This window comes from Aplidium turbinatum, chromosome 16 (assembly GCF_918807975.1).
Source record: "Aplidium turbinatum chromosome 16, kaAplTurb1.1, whole genome shotgun sequence".
NCBI lineage: Eukaryota > Metazoa > Chordata > Ascidiacea > Aplousobranchia > Polyclinidae > Aplidium > Aplidium turbinatum.
The window spans coordinates 5,825,689-5,842,754 of record NC_137487.1 but is presented as its reverse complement, the minus strand read 5'-3'; the positions used below and the strand labels follow the sequence as shown (position 1 = coordinate 5,842,754).

General features: G+C 37.1%; 2 protein-coding genes across 2 annotated transcripts; both read right to left on the bottom strand.

Moving 5' to 3' along the window:
* Positions 1–254: 254 nt before the first annotated feature.
* Positions 255–895, bottom strand: LOC145785951 (uncharacterized). Its single transcript, XM_082597645.1, has one exon. It carries the CDS (start codon positions 867–869, stop codon positions 255–257), a length of 615 nt encoding a protein of 204 aa, XP_082453771.1. The 5' UTR covers positions 870–895.
* Positions 896–4,644: 3,749 nt separating this feature from the next.
* LOC145785820 (uncharacterized) lies at positions 4,645–12,154 on the bottom strand. Its single transcript, XM_082597530.1, has 7 exons — positions 11,999–12,154; positions 11,576–11,704; positions 10,253–10,352; positions 9,171–9,269; positions 8,157–8,338; positions 7,640–7,729; positions 4,645–7,104 (listed from the first exon to the last, which is right to left on the bottom strand). Exons 1-7 carry the CDS (start codon positions 12,056–12,058, stop codon positions 6,865–6,867), a joined length of 900 nt encoding a protein of 299 aa, XP_082453656.1. The 5' UTR covers positions 12,059–12,154; the 3' UTR covers positions 4,645–6,864.
* Between the last annotated feature and the right edge of the window lie 4,912 nt (positions 12,155–17,066).

Here is a 17,066-nt window from a genome sequence, read left to right as displayed (position 1 = left end):
AACTACTTGAATACGTCCATGAAACACGGACATTAGTGAGTGCATAACTGCATATGCCAAAGGTATAACTCGCTCATTTCATTCTCAAAGAACCGTTTAACAACTATTGGTGTATGTTCTTGTGACACAAAGTAGGACTTCAGGGGTGAAAACATTTCTAACAATCTTGAAATTCCAGGAAACAAGGAGAGCCAGCGAGTCTTGCTATGAGAGAGATGTCTCTTGTATTCACAATTTGCAAATTCACAGTAGGCCTATTCTTTCAGTTGTTCAGTTCTAATTGTGTAAATAGAAAAATATTGATATATCTTATTGATATTATTTTCAATATCGATGTTTATTCTTTCAGCCCAATGATGGATACAATTGTTCAAAACGTGTGGTAAACAGCCAACCCCAATCAATGATGGGTTTAACATTTTCTTTAACTTTGCTAACACATTGTTTCCTTGCTCATTACGCCGAAGTCCTCCAAACATAGTATTGCAGTTGTCTCCTGTAAATGCCACACATTTTTTCAAAAGCATCCTTTTTTCTAAGGTGTCTTTTACATAAGTGGCTATTGTGTCGGCAGTCTCATTTGCCTTGTTTGTAAACTCAATCAATTTAGATTGCAAACCACCTTTCCTCCAGTCAAAATATTGAATAATTATAGGAAATACTTTCAGTTCATTGTGATTGCTGCCATCTGTTGCAACGCCAAAATACGCGATATCGTTTTCTTCAAAACTTATCAGAACAGCATCAATAGAATATTGCGCAAGTACGCTGGTAACAACTTTTTCTGTCTTTGTGCGGCCACTACTAAACTTCTTCGCTACATTAGAATCAGGGAAAATCTTTTTAAGTAAAGCAGATGTACAGTCCATGGACAAAAAGCTATGATGATGCTTAACATCGTGAAATGCAAGAGTGCCTTCTCGAGATGCCATGACAGCACGAGAAAATGCAAGAGTGCCATCATAAAATTCCGGACATTTGAGCATTTTTTAAATTCCTCCCGGACGCAAAATTTAACCCTAAATTCCGGACATGTCCGGACGGTATGGCAACCCTAGTCTATGGTTCAACAAAGCAAATACCCGTCAACCGGGGTGACTTTGTTCACCGGGGTGACTTTGATCAGACATTGTTTTAGCTTTATAATCGCCAATTTGAGTAACTGGACTTCGCTCAAATTCCAAGGATGTGGTCTGAAGTACTTGAGCGAAGTCCAATTACTCAAATTGGCGATTACAAAGCTAAAACAGAGTCTGAACAAAGTCACCCCGGTTGACGGACTCTACCAAAGCTTTAGTTTCTCCTAAAAAACGAAATCAAAAAATCCACAAGTAGAAGTTACAGCTCTTCATTCTCCTGTTTTTTGTTGTTTTCTGAATCTGCTCTGCTAGCTTGTAACTGTACTTTGTACATCTAGAGAAAAAGCATTGAGTGCGTTTCCAAGTGTTGTAGGCTTCCATACCGTAGTGCTGGGATAGCTATCTAGATGATTTAAAATCTTCTAAACACATCCAAGACTATGTACACTCAAAGTAAATATAAACAAATAAACAATCACCACCTTGAGCCTAGAGTAAGAAATAAAACAGAATCAACATTACGCCCATTCAACTCGTATAATATGGCACCGTACAACTTCGCTTCTTGAAAATTCCTTACGTCATATGAGCATGTCACGCATCAATAACTTTACAGTATGTATCAGGTCATGGTGAAGTATGGTCATTGGTCATTTATTTTTGTTTGGATGCGAAATGAACATAAAACAAAAACGAAGCCTACAGACAGTGTACATTTAATGAGAGAGTGCGAAAGACCGTAGCTCTAAAAAAGGCCTAGGAGGTTCTCAAGTCTGCACTCTCTCATTCAAACAGTTATACGAAAGGCACAAGTATTGCGTTTTTAAATAGCAAATTTACACAAAAAAGAAGGAAGAACAGAAAAAACAAAACAAATAGGCACGCAAGAAATACAATAAAATTAATAATAATAACATTGGACATAAAGTCAGGTAGTGGATGTCTCTTCTATAGCTCTTGATTATTGAAGAAGTGTTTTTGCAAGTTTTACTGAATAATTTGTAGTCTTTTTTCATGTTTTTTTTCTTCATATTTTCGGTAAACTGTCTCATACCTTGATTCCTGCTTGATTTCCATGCATTTAAACCGATCCCTGATTTAAACTTTTTTGGAATAATTGGGTATTTGCCTGTTGAGTATAAAGCGAATTGGAGCTTCGAGCTTGAGCGTAGGGTAGCCTCTCTGAATCTGACGCTAATACGAGAATCTGATCATAGAATCGACAAGGCACAAATTTTAATTTCCAGTTTTCGAAACTAACACTTTTGATCTTGCAGCTCGTGCTTCTCTTTCTCCCTAATAATTGTGTAATGGTATAGCCTAGGCTAGCCTACTAGGTTACCTTTTAAGAACCCAAACTGTTTTTCTTTAAAGCTCATGCTTTATTTTCATCCTTGTCGATTCTATGGTCAAGTTCTCGTGTTTATAAGGTCAACAAAAACAATATAGCCTATGCCAAATAGAGCAGAGGTCTAGAAAAAGATAGAAGCGACAAAACGCAGACGTTATAACGTGCATGATAAGAGCAGGACAATCAGTTGGCAGCAGTGGCCGAGTGGTTAGCGCGTTGGGCTCGCAGTCGAGAGCCTGCGTGTTCGACTCCAGCCACCCGCACTTGCTGTTGTTTCTCAGGGCAAGAAACTTTACGATAATTGCCTCAACCTAGTGATCGATTTCGAGTAATGGGTAGTACCAAATTTAAGTCATAAGTAGAGTAGACAACCGGAAACAAACATTGCCGTCGGCTGCAGCGTGGGTCATAGCGCTCAAGCCCGCTTTCCCGCAATGCAGGATAAAGATATGACAAACAAACAGTTAAGTGGAATTTTTTTAAACAATTGATTGAGTAAAAATAAATAAATAAAAACAAGACAAACAGGCAGTTGCTATGTTGAATTGTTGATCGACCTCGGTGTTATCAAAAGTATTGATGGTCTTGAGAGGAACACTCTTGATGCGTTAGCTCATCATGAAAAGAAAGACACTACCGTAGTTGATTATAGAAAATTTGATTAGCTTAATTATTTCAAATAAAACTTTTAGCCCTGATATTCGGATAGAACATTATGATTATATTCTAAGAATTACAGTGTATTTTTTTGACACTTTTTATCCAACATCCACCCCATTTTGACAATTAGGCTAGGCTAATTTTAACCGGTAACAATAAAACTCTTGGGCTCTCTCTCTCGAGCTCTCTCTACACCTTTCTCTTGCGCCCCAAATTCAGATTCTTCCTAGAAACTCGCAGGCAACCATGGTAGCCTATATGACATATCCAACAAATACGAGGTAGTTTCTTCTAGTTCTTGGACCCCTAACATCATCTCTGGTCTAAAAGTACCTTCTGGACCTCTCCCATCAACCCTACTGGTCGCAAATAGCCTATAGAAGTAGCCTATAACATGGTTAAACGGCTGGTTTTATGAACGAAAAAATTGCATGGTCAAGCGGCGCTGGTTCGACTCTCGCGCTGTCGATATTTTAAACTATTGGGTTTTTCCATCTTTCCCTTTTGTTGATGTTAAAGTCCGCCCCGATAGCTCAGTTGGTTAGCGCGTTACTTCTGGAACAAAGAAGCTTCAAGATCAAGCGGCGGTGCTGGTTCGATTCTCGGGGCGTGCGCTTGAGCAACGCACGTTAAGATCTGCTCTCCATTCAGCGGCACCTAATGGATGGAATAATTCCCCGGCAACAAGACTTCAACAGTCGAGAAGGAGCGGTCTTCCTGGCGTCAGCACTACATGACTACTCACTATAGAACAGCGAGCATATTGTGTTTCGCTAACCATACCGGTGTAGCCTCCACACTAGTCATCAAGACTTTTCCCAAAAACACGTGTTTCTCGGCAGTCAAGTGGAGCAAGAACTCAGCGATAGACACGTGTTTCACCCATGAGGCTGGGCTCATCAGTACCGCACCAGTAGTTCTTTGCACATGGTTCTCAACCGCTTCTTTTGTCAGTTAGGCTAAAAGCTACCGTAAATCTTTTCGTGATTTCAAACGAATTTAGCAAATACTTCTACTTTGTAAGGACGATATTTTCAGCACGGGTTTCAACAGCAGGGAAGTCACATCCATCCATGTCCGTTTTTATGTGTAGGCCACACCAGTCCCAAACAGTCACCATTTGTGCCAAAACCAGATATCCCTGACCAAAACGTAGCTACCAAAGGCAGATGGATTTTCTTACAATCAAGAAGACTGCAATAGCTTCTACGTCTACGCACCCAGACCAGTTAGCTACTGGCTGTGATAATGCACTACTTGGCTATACTGCCTTAGTTGAGTCAGACTGTTATAGCCTATGTGCATTCGGTACGCTACCAGGTTAAAATAGGGTTGAGAGACTTACCGCAAATAGCTAGAGAAGCATTTATTCTTTGATGAAATATTTGTTTAACTTTTGCTATTTCTAAAAGACAGGATAAATGGGTCAACGAAATTCTGCGGTGGTCCAATTTGTGACCCACGGATCAGTGGTTCGCCATTCCTGACCTGGGCCTTGGGACTGCCTGAACATTGTCACCATCACGACATAGACTCTTGTCAGACATCACAGAAAATGGGAAAACGAAACGTTTAATCAAAATTTACAAATATTTCCTCAAATAAGTTGCAAAACTATTCACAACGGTAAAATGTTTAAGATGCGACAACTCACCATTCTTGCAGTGACACAACGTCAATAGATGTTGACCGTTTGTAGCAGTAGTTGCAACGCTCATCTGATGAGTGCGAAAGCAAAAGCAGAAACCAGGCAAAACATTCGAATTGTTTTTTTCACACACCATGACAATGCACATCCTCAGAGCGAATAACATACAAAATTTCTTTTGAGAATGGCATGCGCATTGTCATGTTGCGCAAAACGTCAGTGAAGCAATAAAACAACTTGTATGTTTTTGCTTTCACTTTCGCATCCGTTAAATTATTGTTGCAACTGCTGCTAGAAAAGATAATCATCCTGATAAACACCAAAACTTTTCAGTTTTCAATAGATGTTAAATTAACATAAAACACACTACAGTGGCACTGGTACAAGACTTCGAGCACTTTCCATAACACTGACTGATGATAAATTGTGGAAGGCAAAGCTCTTGGGCGGTTTATGTAGCAAAAGCCAAATAAAAAATTACATTGCTGTAACGTAAAGTAGACGTTTGATAATACAACATCAACGTTGTGTTTCGATAGAAGTAAAATAGAAAAATTGCAAAAGAATCAAGAATTTGCACATGAAAGTATAAAAACGTTGGTAAAACAATTTAATCTTTAACACTCCTATCATTCCCAGTCGAAAAGTCTATATAAACTTAAACACAGCCAATAATCTCTTTAAAAACGCTGTTTTGAAGTCTGGAAGCATTTTACTAAAGCTTTGTGGTCAATCAACGTGACAAAGCAAGAGAGACGCAATATGCGAGGTGTATTAGATAGAATGTACAAAGGTTCGCGGCAACATAGAACAAGATTCTCAAGAATATGCTGCACACGAAAATGACCCCAAATGTTGAGCGCTAAGAAGTTGATGGCTTTACATAATTTGCAATAACCTGTTGGTCCAGAAAAACACAGAACGCTCAGTGCTACAAAAATAGATTTGATTGTGTTCAGTCTATCATATCTTCTTTCACGCAAGATATACGGTTGACCACCCCCCTTATAAACACAGAGCTTAAAAACAAACAAATTCTGCAGTGTCTAGGTTGATGATATTGGCACTCGTATCCGTCGTGTTAACAAACAAAGCAAATTTTCTACTTTTCAAATAAATAAATTACAAAATATACAAATACTCGTTTGTACAAAAAGGAAAAACCTCCTTAGGAGAATTCTTTTTGAATAGGACACTTGAAAAAGTCACAGGCGATTGCGAAAATCATTGCAGGAAGACATTAGTATTTTGTAAACTTACAAACGCAAACTTACAAAATCAGATGCTTTCGTTAAATTAAAAATTGTGAAAAAATAACAAGAGGACTATTTGATGTTGCAGACAGAAAATTGCTGTTTAAAGTTGAAACAACATCCTCAAACGTTGAGATATCATTCAATACAAACTTCAAACTAACCAGGAAATAAGTCCCTTTTTAGATTGATTTAAAATTTGGAGACGTTGAATCAATGTAAAAAATAACTGATTTGCCACCTGAAGAGTTTGCTTTCTTTATGATACTTTAGGCAATACAAGCTTATGATTTTCTGTAGCAAATCTTCTCAAAACTGTGGAAGTAGAGTACAATGCTGGATGAAAAGATCATTTATCTTTTTTAAGTCACAATATAAGTGTGTATACTTCTTGGAATTTAAACGAAAGAATATCATTGTCAAGCCGAAGGAGGTATAAAATCTTTTACATTATTATGATAACCTATGAAGTTTGTAAAAGTTTTTAAAAATTAGACAAAGTGTAAAAAAAAAAAATATATCTTTCAAGAATTTTGCAAAAACAATATTGAAACCAGTCAAAAAATTTGGAGATTTTTTGTTCGTTGATGACCGTATAGTTACCCAAACAAGGCAAAAAGTATTGGGAAAAGTTGAATCACAAGAAAAGTTGAGTTAATTAATCAGCTTGAATTGAAGAAGTCTATAGCTTCAAGAGCGAAACGTTAACTTTTCATAACTGGCCTTAATGTATCCAAACAAGACATTTTCTTCAGAAAATTAAACCAATTACATTGATTCAATGAAAAAAAAGTTAAGTTGATGTTCGCGGAGTTAACAAGCACTTGCGGAAGGAAATACAAAATATTCCGCTATATATCAGAGCAAAAAACATCAATTTTGAGGTCCAAGACCTGAACTGGACACACTATTGTTCCGGGAAGGAACCGTTTCTTTAAAGAAAGAGTCCGTGGATGCTGTGGATGTCAGTTGAGGTGTTCCTTGGCTGCTGGTGCTTCCTTCGTCAAAAACAGTACGGTTTTCCTTCATGCTTCCACCTTCTCCGTGTCCGTGATCCGCTTTTTGAATCATCATAGGTTGGGTGACAATGTCAACGGTGTCCGCCTTATCCGCCTGGAACAAACTCATATGCCTAAGTTTTTACATCAAGAAATAAAATTAAAATCGGTTCATTTCAAAATCATGGAACTGATGAAGAGCAGCCAGCAGAAGTCAATGAATCTGCTGTAGCTACTACCAAAAACTTGCACTGAAAGAACTTGGTGAAGTTTTTAGCTTACTACAATAATATGCTCTTCGAAACATATCGCTATAACTCCAAGCGAAACAATCACAAATTTTAATATTTTGCTAAAGAAAGAGTTTTTCTACCAGCATAAAGATATAACAATCATCAAATCTTAATTTTTTCCTCTTTTTAAAAGATGGCCGACCTACATCTGCATCAAGTGAGCGATGATTTATTAGGATCTGTTCTGTGATTCCAAAGTAGCCTTTAAAAGTGTTCAAACAACTCAAAATAAAAAATGCTGTAAAACACTTCAAAATAGGGTTAAGTATACACAATAAGCACTTTTGCTCAATGCTCATGGTACACTGAAAGTTTAGTTTTAATATTAAACTTGTATTACATATTTTGTCGCCTTACCTCTTGATCACTGTCATTGTGAAGTTTGTCAGCAAATTCTCTGTCTCTGGCAAGTTGAGATGCAAGTCGGCTTCTTTTATGCAGGTTTTCCTGGAAGACATATTTCCATATGTAAAACTGGCTGGCATCGTGGTTTTTAAGAAAATAATTATAAATATTTCAAAACAGCAGTTCTAGAACATTCTCTTGTTACCGAGTGAGGCAAGACATTGTTCAGTCAGAAAATCAGTATTTGTCATATTCATTCAACGTGTGTTTTTCATTGGTGACGATCTAATCTCAAGCAGAAACAAAGTGGATGGTCTTTGATGTTATAGATGCTGTTCTCAGCATGACGTGTTTTAAAGTGCAACAGTAGCCTATGAAAGTTTGGTCAGTAAGTGTGCAGTCGAATCCAACAACATGCAAACACTTCTCAATTGCATGGCAACAGATTGAAGACAACCGTAGTATCCAAAGATTTTCAAGGCTGTGTTTTTATTTAAACGACATCGCTTCCTTGTCCATGTTGACTTACTTTTCGCCTTTCTTCTGCTTGTTTCATTTTTTCTTCCAACCCTTGCTTTGAGACAATTTTCTTTTCGCTTTTCATTCGCTCTAATCTAGGAGGGGGCCTTCGGAGGGGTGCAAGGGGCTCTAGTGGCTGCAATGGGCCCGTTCTTACTTCAAATGATGCTCCTCCCTTCTCAATTTTTGTCCCTGAAACCATAAAATATACAATTATTGTTCACAAATAGCCGCTCTGTCTTCCAGGGGAAGGAACATAGATTTAAATTTGTGATGTGTTCTATAGCCGACTGTATCTACATTTTGACCGAAAAAAAAGAGTGAGTCTTGGCAGCGTGGGATACTTATGTAGGTTTAAACTACAAAATTAATACACGCAATAAATATCCATATTCGTGAAATGTTGATAATAAATGACTGAAATTACAATATGCACTGAGCTACGTAGGAACACAACTGAAGAACAAACACAAAAGGTGTTAACATTCTCGGTGAATTTTAGTTTCAAACTCTGATTGACAGTTTCGAATTATCTTGAATGAATTCAATGTAAATTTCATGTTACAACAAATACTGGAAGTCATGTGGTCTTGGATTGCACTGTGTTTGTTGATGTCTGATAAATTCAGGTGTTCTGTTGCTCTTGTAAACTTTCTACCCACGTCAGGAGGGCAGAAAGCTGTGCCGAAAACGTTCGAATTTATGTAGGCTAGTTACCTTTTATTTTATGTATTGTTTTTGAATTATGCAATTCAATCCTATCAAGTTGCTATCACTTATCTGTGGTATTCAAGAATTATCTCACTACCAAAGCTATACTAAACTGTTTCGTATTCAATGCTACAAACTAACATGAGCTTGGTAGTGTATCTACACCTTGGGATTTTTATTCTTTGAGTATATTAACCAGGCGGTCCAACAATTTTGCTCCTAAGCATGACCCAAGGTATCTGTATTATTTCCCTAAAGACTGCCACGAACATGTGGATGAGTAAAAGACAATGCATGATGATGGAAAACTTACCAGTGATTAAACCTTCTGCCTCCAGTTCCTCCAGGATCGCTTTGGATCTCACCCTCCCGGCACCTTTGCTTTGAAACTGTCGTCCAACCAGCTCCAAGTCTTATCAAAATACAAAGGATTTATTAAAAAAGCATGCAATGCAACATTGCTTCAAAAAAATATTTTTTTTAAAGCGTTTAAGAATGTTGCATTGTTTTCAAAAGAAAAACAATGCTTTTACGAGATCAATGATTTCCTCAAAATGGCTGAAATGTATAATAAAGCCAAAAGAGTCTCCCAATTGAGTTTTTACCTCTTACATTACGTCATTTCTAATGGCATCCCATCGAACCGATAACGCAGCACAGAAATATATATTCAATAACATTTTGAATGTACCAAAGTTGGCACAAGAGTTATTACTGCGCATTTTCATCAAATATTCATAGATTACCGATCTGAAGTATGGGACAAAACGTCTTTGAATAATATAGTTTGGAGACTACTTTCAAGTTATTGCGTTATTCAGAATTATGAAAAATCTCTACCGAGTTGTTCGTTTAATTAAATTCTATCAGTTGAGATTATTTGCACAGCAGATGTAAACACAAGATGTAGGCTTAAGTACATACCAACGGAATGCTGTGAGAGAAAATACGGAATGAAACCTTTGAAATTGAAGTTTTGTTGGCGTTTTTAACTTTTTATTGTTGATCCGCACTTGTACCCAGAAAGCAAAACGGTCACTTTGCGTTGATTCAACGTGTGCAGACAAAACACGACATCAGCAATACTATTTGCATGGAGCAGATTTTATCATATAGATAAAGAAGAATGCAAGATAACGATACTATGGTTCGACAAGAGAGATGTCTAAAAAGAAAATTACTTCTGAATGACAAAACTTCATTCTGTGATACCCAGTGAATGTTATATAGGTTATTCCACGCAGCAGCACTTTAACAAGAAACGGTAACTTTGCTCTGTTAATTTCGATAACCGAGCTTGCGTCAGTGGTTCAAAACTGCTTAAGATTAAGCTTCAGAATAAGCCTTTCTGTCAATATTCTGTCAATTCTAGTTGAAAACACTGCTCCTTATCACCTGGTGTTGTGGGCCTCCCGATTTTCTGAATATCTTCCACGAGATTCGGATCAGAGTCTTCCGTGATCACTCCATCAATTAACACTGATCTTCCACAATCCTGTAAAATTAAAGAAAAATGAAAAGAGCTTAATTGTATCACAGCACAGAAAATCTCAGAGCTGTAAATGTTATGGCATGAGACCTAAACTATATGACATGACTTGTATCTTTATAAAACAAAGTAGGCCTTATACTCTTGAAACACAATTTTTTCAGTTGTAGGCTATACCCTATTTACAATCTAGTATGCACTGGGGAGTACAGTTCATTAGGCTAAAGAGCACTGGGCTATGGTTGTAATTTTTGTCAGAAACATGTCTTTTTATAGTAGCAAGCCTATACAAATATGCAGATCTGCAAGGAACGACCTTCAAAGGCTTTGTCAGTCCGAGGGTAAAGACTCAAAATCAACCAACCAATATGGTTTGCAGCTGATGGCCTACACGTAGGCCTACCTGTCATATATTATACAGTAAAGTCTTAAAGAAAACAACTAATAAAACATGCATGTTCTGTAGGCTATTTTCACAGGCAGGATAAAGGTTTTTCTTCATTACAACATATGTTTAATTGTTTTTGTGGTCAATATTCACCAATATTCGCCTATGTGATAAGGAGCTATTAGTTATACCACGTTTTATGTTATGTGATTAAATGAAATTTCATAAAAAATTATTAAAATTTAATTTTGAATGCATAACAATCAAACAGCAAACAAAAATATAAAAAAAAGTTTTAAATCTTGACAAACCTTAGGAGCAAAATGGTAGGAACGCCCAGTTACTCTAAGCAAAAAATAAAGAGTCTAAAATGTAGATATTAGACATGTTCACTGTTCAGCAAACAAACATTTCAAAAACTATACTGTCATCATCTTCAGCGCTATAAATTTAACATTTATAGCACTGAAGATGAAGACCGTATAGTTTTTGAAATGTTTGTTTACTGACCATGACTTTAGTATCTACATTTTAGGCTTTTTAACCTTTTCAAGAAAGAACAGTTATGCTTTAGTAGTAGACTAAACATAAAAACACAATATGCAGGGGAAAGGGAATATAGCTTTAGGCTATATATCAGTTGGGAAGTGCAAGCAAGTATAAAATAATAATGGTTTTTAGAATATAATTTAGTATTACATTCACAATTATAACCCGTAGTAAATTTTTTTTATTGGGAATAAAATACTTCACTAGAAAATATCTGTTAAAAATAAATTCTATCAAATAGAATTTAGCAAAAACATATAGTCTATAAAGCTATCATCCATTTAAAACATACCATTTCTCCAATGCCACTGTCCCTACTTTTAGCTGAAGTCGATTTGTTTCCAATGAGGGCTGCATTTGATTCGTCAACTATACTTTCTTCTGAAGAAATCACTTTAATTTTTTTTCCACTTTTCTTTCTCTGCAATGAGCAATAATATAAATATTGACGTCAAACTCAAAATAACACTCTTTGCTTCATTATGGAATTCTAGCTGGTGCTGTTAGTTAAATACCTTTTGATTTTATTTCACTTCAAATAAGCTGTACAAAAGTCGACAATTACCTATACTAACAACAATAGCTTATAGACTACAGTGTTAAAATATTGCTATTATAGTTATAAACTATTACTACAATCTGTAACATAGGCTACAGTAGGCTATCTCAACAGTTAAATGCCCATAAAGAATATAAACATCACAAGCAAACATACCACTTTTCCATCTTTAATTTCAATAGCCTGGACGGAATCTTTTGAACTCTTGCAACCCATGATAGACTAGAACAGTCAAAATCACTTGTTGTTCCTAATGCAGTTATCGAAAATTAACTTTTAAAATAAGATTGAAAATTACAACAACAATTTATGCTAACCTAAACATAAAAATATACTTGAGTCTTGAATCATGAAATCTTTAAAGTGTATAGCCTATGTTTTATAACTATCTATCTTGATCTTTGTTTTTGTTAGATTTGCTCAGTTTAGGATTTATGCCATTTGTTCATAAATCCAAATCATTAAAATTTTGAAAAAAGTTGCTATCAAAAAACAAAATTTAATCTTGACCTCAAATGATAAGAGTGAGCATACCAAATCAGCATCACCTGAACCTACATTTGCATAGAAAGACAGAGACAGGGACAAAGACAAACATTTCTTTGTCAGCAAAATAGCTTTCAATACCAGCAAGTTTTTATTAAAAAAAATTCTTTAACAATAAGAAAGTTCTACAAAATACATCTTAGAGTAGCCGCCAGCTACATAGCCAGGTGATGACCGCATTGGTACCGTAGGCTACTGCACTCGGAAGTGTACTGGTTTGACACCGCTCAAGAGTAAGCTATGGCTGTATTTTTGGCAGGACACTTAAAGACATGCCTGAATGTGGACATGAAGATTGGATTCCTTGCCTTCCTGATTACTTAAATTAAATCTTCAAACACTGGGCACAAAAAATAACAATCATAAGCAAAATTAGTCTATCCTAATAGGCTAAATACGTTTTAACATTTAAGCTGCACAATTTAGATAGCCTACGAAGATATCTAACTGACTAATTCAATGTAGAATAACCCATCAAGACCAATAAACCAACAATACCATAGCCCAATCATAAATATAACATAGTGGATTCAGAACCAGTTTTGTCTTCGTTTGCTGGTCTGTAGATGTGGGATATTGGCCAAGGCTACGATGTTGATTACAATGTTTTTGTGACTACATTTGAAAAATACCAGTAGGCTATACCACCAATAATACATAAAGTTACACTGATATAGCACAGAGAACACCCTAGACCACTGCTGAAAAGTTTTTTTTACATCATATAACTATAACCATGCAACCTGTACGGTAGTTTATGTACCCGCCTATTAGCCTGGATTATGTTAATATTCTCCGGTGATATCGTATATATAGAAGCTTGTCAGCTGTTTCTAAGGCATTATCACCAAAACAATATTAAATGGATGCACTCGAAACATACTTAAAAGCTAAAGAACCACTCAACAGCAGTCTTGAATGACTGATTTTGTCATATGACACCAGAAGCACACTTTTATATGCTTGTAGCCGATTCCAATTGAGTTCTCTTTCTTGTTGTTCCCGGGTAACTATGGCAGTTTCTAAGGAATCTAAAACCATTAAAGCGTACAAAAATACGACGTTGCCTGGTAAAAATTTAAAAAAATTATAAATTGTGTAGAAAAGGAGGTGAAAAAATATAGCAGCAAACAGTTCAGTTGTTTTTTATTTCTGACCATCACAACAAAAACAATACGCGTCAACATAGCAAGGGTATAGAAAAAGGTAGAAGCGACAAAACGCGAACGTTAAAACGTGCTTGAGACAGAAATAAGTATTTAAGTTAAAATAATGGCACGGTCGCAATACCTTCAGAAATATTTAAGATAAAAAAAGGAAACAAAAAATTTACAAATCAAAACAACAACAAATAACATATATCCTGCAGTGGCGTATCCTGGTTGGTTGAGCAAGGGAAGCAATATAACTCGTGGGGGGTTAGAGCGTGCCGAAGGCACGTGTATTCTATGGGAGTCCGGGGGCATGCCCCCCCGGAAATTTTTTGCAAAATTACACTCAAATAATGGATTATAATGCTTTCTAGAAACACTTTTAGGGTAATATTTGTTAATATTTTTTGTATGCGCGTACATCACTGCCCTACAGTTGTCCACCTTACTTTTGAATAAGCAATCCCCTACTTCTACCATCCCTACCAGAATCAGCTCCAAAAAAGAAAAAAAAAATTGGTAAAAAGCTTTTTCGGTTATGAATCATTTTTGAAATAATATTGATACAAAACATTGATGAATAATAATGAGCCCTGCAACGAAATGGTGCTGAAATACATGCGATTTTTTGCTACAAAATAGTGCAATCAAACATAAATCTTGAGGCTACCCCATAATATTTAGGCCTCGATTTAATGAAAGGTAGGCTTCAAGTTACAAAACGGAGTGGAAGCTGCGCGTCATAGATGATGAAACCAAAGACTGGCCGCTCTCTAGTAGCCTTCCAGTGTAGTCCGTGTACATCGTAAACCTGGAGTGGTAAAAAAATAGGCCCTCCGTCTCAGAGGCTCACCCACGACGACGAATGGTAGGCTACTACAACGAAAGTGAAAGAAAGCTGTCCCTAGGCCTAACCAAGGTAACCGAGCGTTGAAGACGTAAAAACAAAGCTTTCTAATCGCTACGGTTCTAGCCCACCCAATCCACGCCGCGGAACTACAACTAAACACCGACGCTTCTAACGTCGCCGTTAGCGCTGTGTTACAGCAAGTAAATGAAGCCGAGGTATGCGAACCCCTTGAATATTTTAGCAAAATCTATCTCCTGCACTAAAACGCTACAGTACGTGTGACCGCGAACTGTAGGCCATTTACCTTGCCGTTAAATATTTACATAATGATGTCTACCACAGATCAGTTACAATTCTTACTGATCACGAACCCCTTGCGTTTGGATTCCACCGACCGCCAAACACAATAACCCGGAGACAAGTCCGCCATTATGACTTTATTTCCCAATTCGACTCTGAGATAAAATATATTCCAGGCGAAGACAATCAAGTCGCTGACCTACTATCACGCATTGAGATCAACTCACTTCAATTACCAGAGTTGGTTGGTTGGTTTTGAATCTTTATTCTCGGACTGACAAAGCCTTGATAGGTTATTCCTGGTAGTTTCGCATACTTGTAGAGGCTTTTGACGCAGGGCCGGTTACCGAGATTGACAGAGTAAAATTTCCGATTGTTGAAGTGTTGTTGCGGGGAATTATTCCATTCACTAAGTGCCGCTGAATGGAGAGCAGTCCTTAGAATGCGTCGCTCAAGCGCACACCCCGAGAGTCGAACCAGCGCCGCTTGATCTTGAAACTTCTTCGTTTACGAAGTCACGCGCTAACCAATTAACCTATCGGGCAGACTTGAGCTATCCGGGCGGACATCAAAGGGAGAGCTTAATTATGTAGAAATGGCAAAGGATCAACTCACAGACTCATCTATAAGTCAACTTCTCAACAAGTCACATCACAACATGTGATAGAAGACAGAGCGTTATCAGGCACCAATTTCGTACTAAACGGTGATGTCAGTCCAGGAAATGTCCACCCACTCGTACCAACGTCTCACCGACAGCTTGTTTTTGATATTTATCACAACTTGTCGCACTCAGGATTTCAAGCAACCAAAGACTTGATATGTCGTCATTTTATATGGCCTGGACTGAGCAATTTCGTCAAGCTGCGATGTCATTCCTGCATCCCATTCCAACGCTCCGAAATAACGCGACATAATGTAGCACCACTTCAAAGGTTTGAGCAGCCAAAGAACCATTCCAGCCCGTACATGCAGATATCGTCGGTCCCTTTCCCGAAAGCTATGGCTATTGCTATTTAGTAACATGTATTTGCAGATTTTCCCGCTTTGTCGAAGCAATACACCTATAAGAGACATGCAAGTCTCTTAATTACTGAGCGTCTCCTCTTGGGCTGGGTCGCCCGTTACGGATGCCCCACCATTGTTATAACGGACCGAGGTTGCACAGTTCACATCTCACGTGTGGCAACAAATGTGTAAAAAACTAGGAGCGAAAAATTGAACAACTTGCGCCTACCACCCTATTTTGAACGCATGGTGGAAAGATTCCATAGACCAGGGCTTCCCAAACTTTTTTGCTCGCGACCCCTTTTAATCTCCTAAAATTTTCCGCGACCCTTTACGGTTAAAAGAACAAACAATGCGAAATATACGTTTGTGATATTTATTGAAAGGCTTAATTTAAACGAAAACTAAGAACAAGCTATCCGTAATCGAAGCCTACTACTTGTAGCCTGCTGGAAACAAAACCAAAAAGTAAACACATTTATTCAGTGTGGTGGGTGCGACTGCTCTCTACTACAAAGCAGGTCTAGCCGTTTCTCGATTTGTCAATGCTGGTCTCAAGGCGGTTTTAATGTTACTTACGCTGGAACGGTATTTTATCAACTTTGAAAACACTGACACGCACATATACGTGGAGACAAACAGTAGGAGTGCGGTTACTGTTAAGCCATTATAATAGTGAATATTCCGGTCTAACGTTAGGCTAAGCCAAAAAGTGTGAAACTTTTTTCCAGAAAATTCAAGCCACTAGCCTACTTAGAGTCAAAAGATAGATCTGCAAATTTTTCCTGAGATTTGAAAGAGAGGTGCTCAGTACTTTGTTTTTTGCATTGAAAATAGGTTTTGGATCCAATCTAAATTGGTATTGTCCAATTTTAGATAAAAAATACTTTTTAAACTCTTTCAACAATCTTGACAAGTGTCGGTAACCAGAAGCGTAATAACGTTTGATTCCACGCCATTGTTAGCCAAAAACTTTTCAATAAACGAGAATATTTCAAATGAATCATTTTCAATCTTTTGTTTTTAGATGTTTAATTTTTTGATGAACTCTTCAACCTCCAACTTTAGATTTCAATGTAAAAACATCGATGTTTTCTCCTTGAAAGGACAAATTAAATTCGTTTCCCTTTTTCAAACAAACCGGACAAACAGCATAATTTGAAAAGCCTTTTTAAAAACGGTGAACGAAGTTTAAACTTTTTTCCGTTGGAAAAATTACGACTTAATTTTTTAACACTAATAACTTTTTAAAGCTTTGACTTTAGTTTTGAAGTCCACGTTTACAATGCAGAAAAGAGGGTTTTAAACTCCTATTCCATATTTCACTAACTTAAATAAATTTACAAAATACGGGTAGCCTATTGAGTGC

Coding starts and splice junctions, on each gene's coding strand:
- LOC145785820 (XM_082597530.1), bottom strand. CDS start 12,058: ATGGGTTGCAAGAGTTCAAAAGATTCCGTCCAGGCTATTGAAATTAAA. Junction 10,353..11,575: donor ACAGTGGCATTGGAGAAATG/GTATGTTTTAAA, acceptor TTAATTTTACAG/GATTGTGGAAGATCAGTGTT. Junction 8,339..9,170: donor GGCAGAAGGTTTAATCACTG/GTAAGTTTTCCA, acceptor TTATGGTTTCAG/GGACAAAAATTGAGAAGGGA.
- LOC145785951 (XM_082597645.1), bottom strand. CDS start 869: ATGGACTGTACATCTGCTTTACTTAAAAAGATTTTCCCTGATTCTAAT.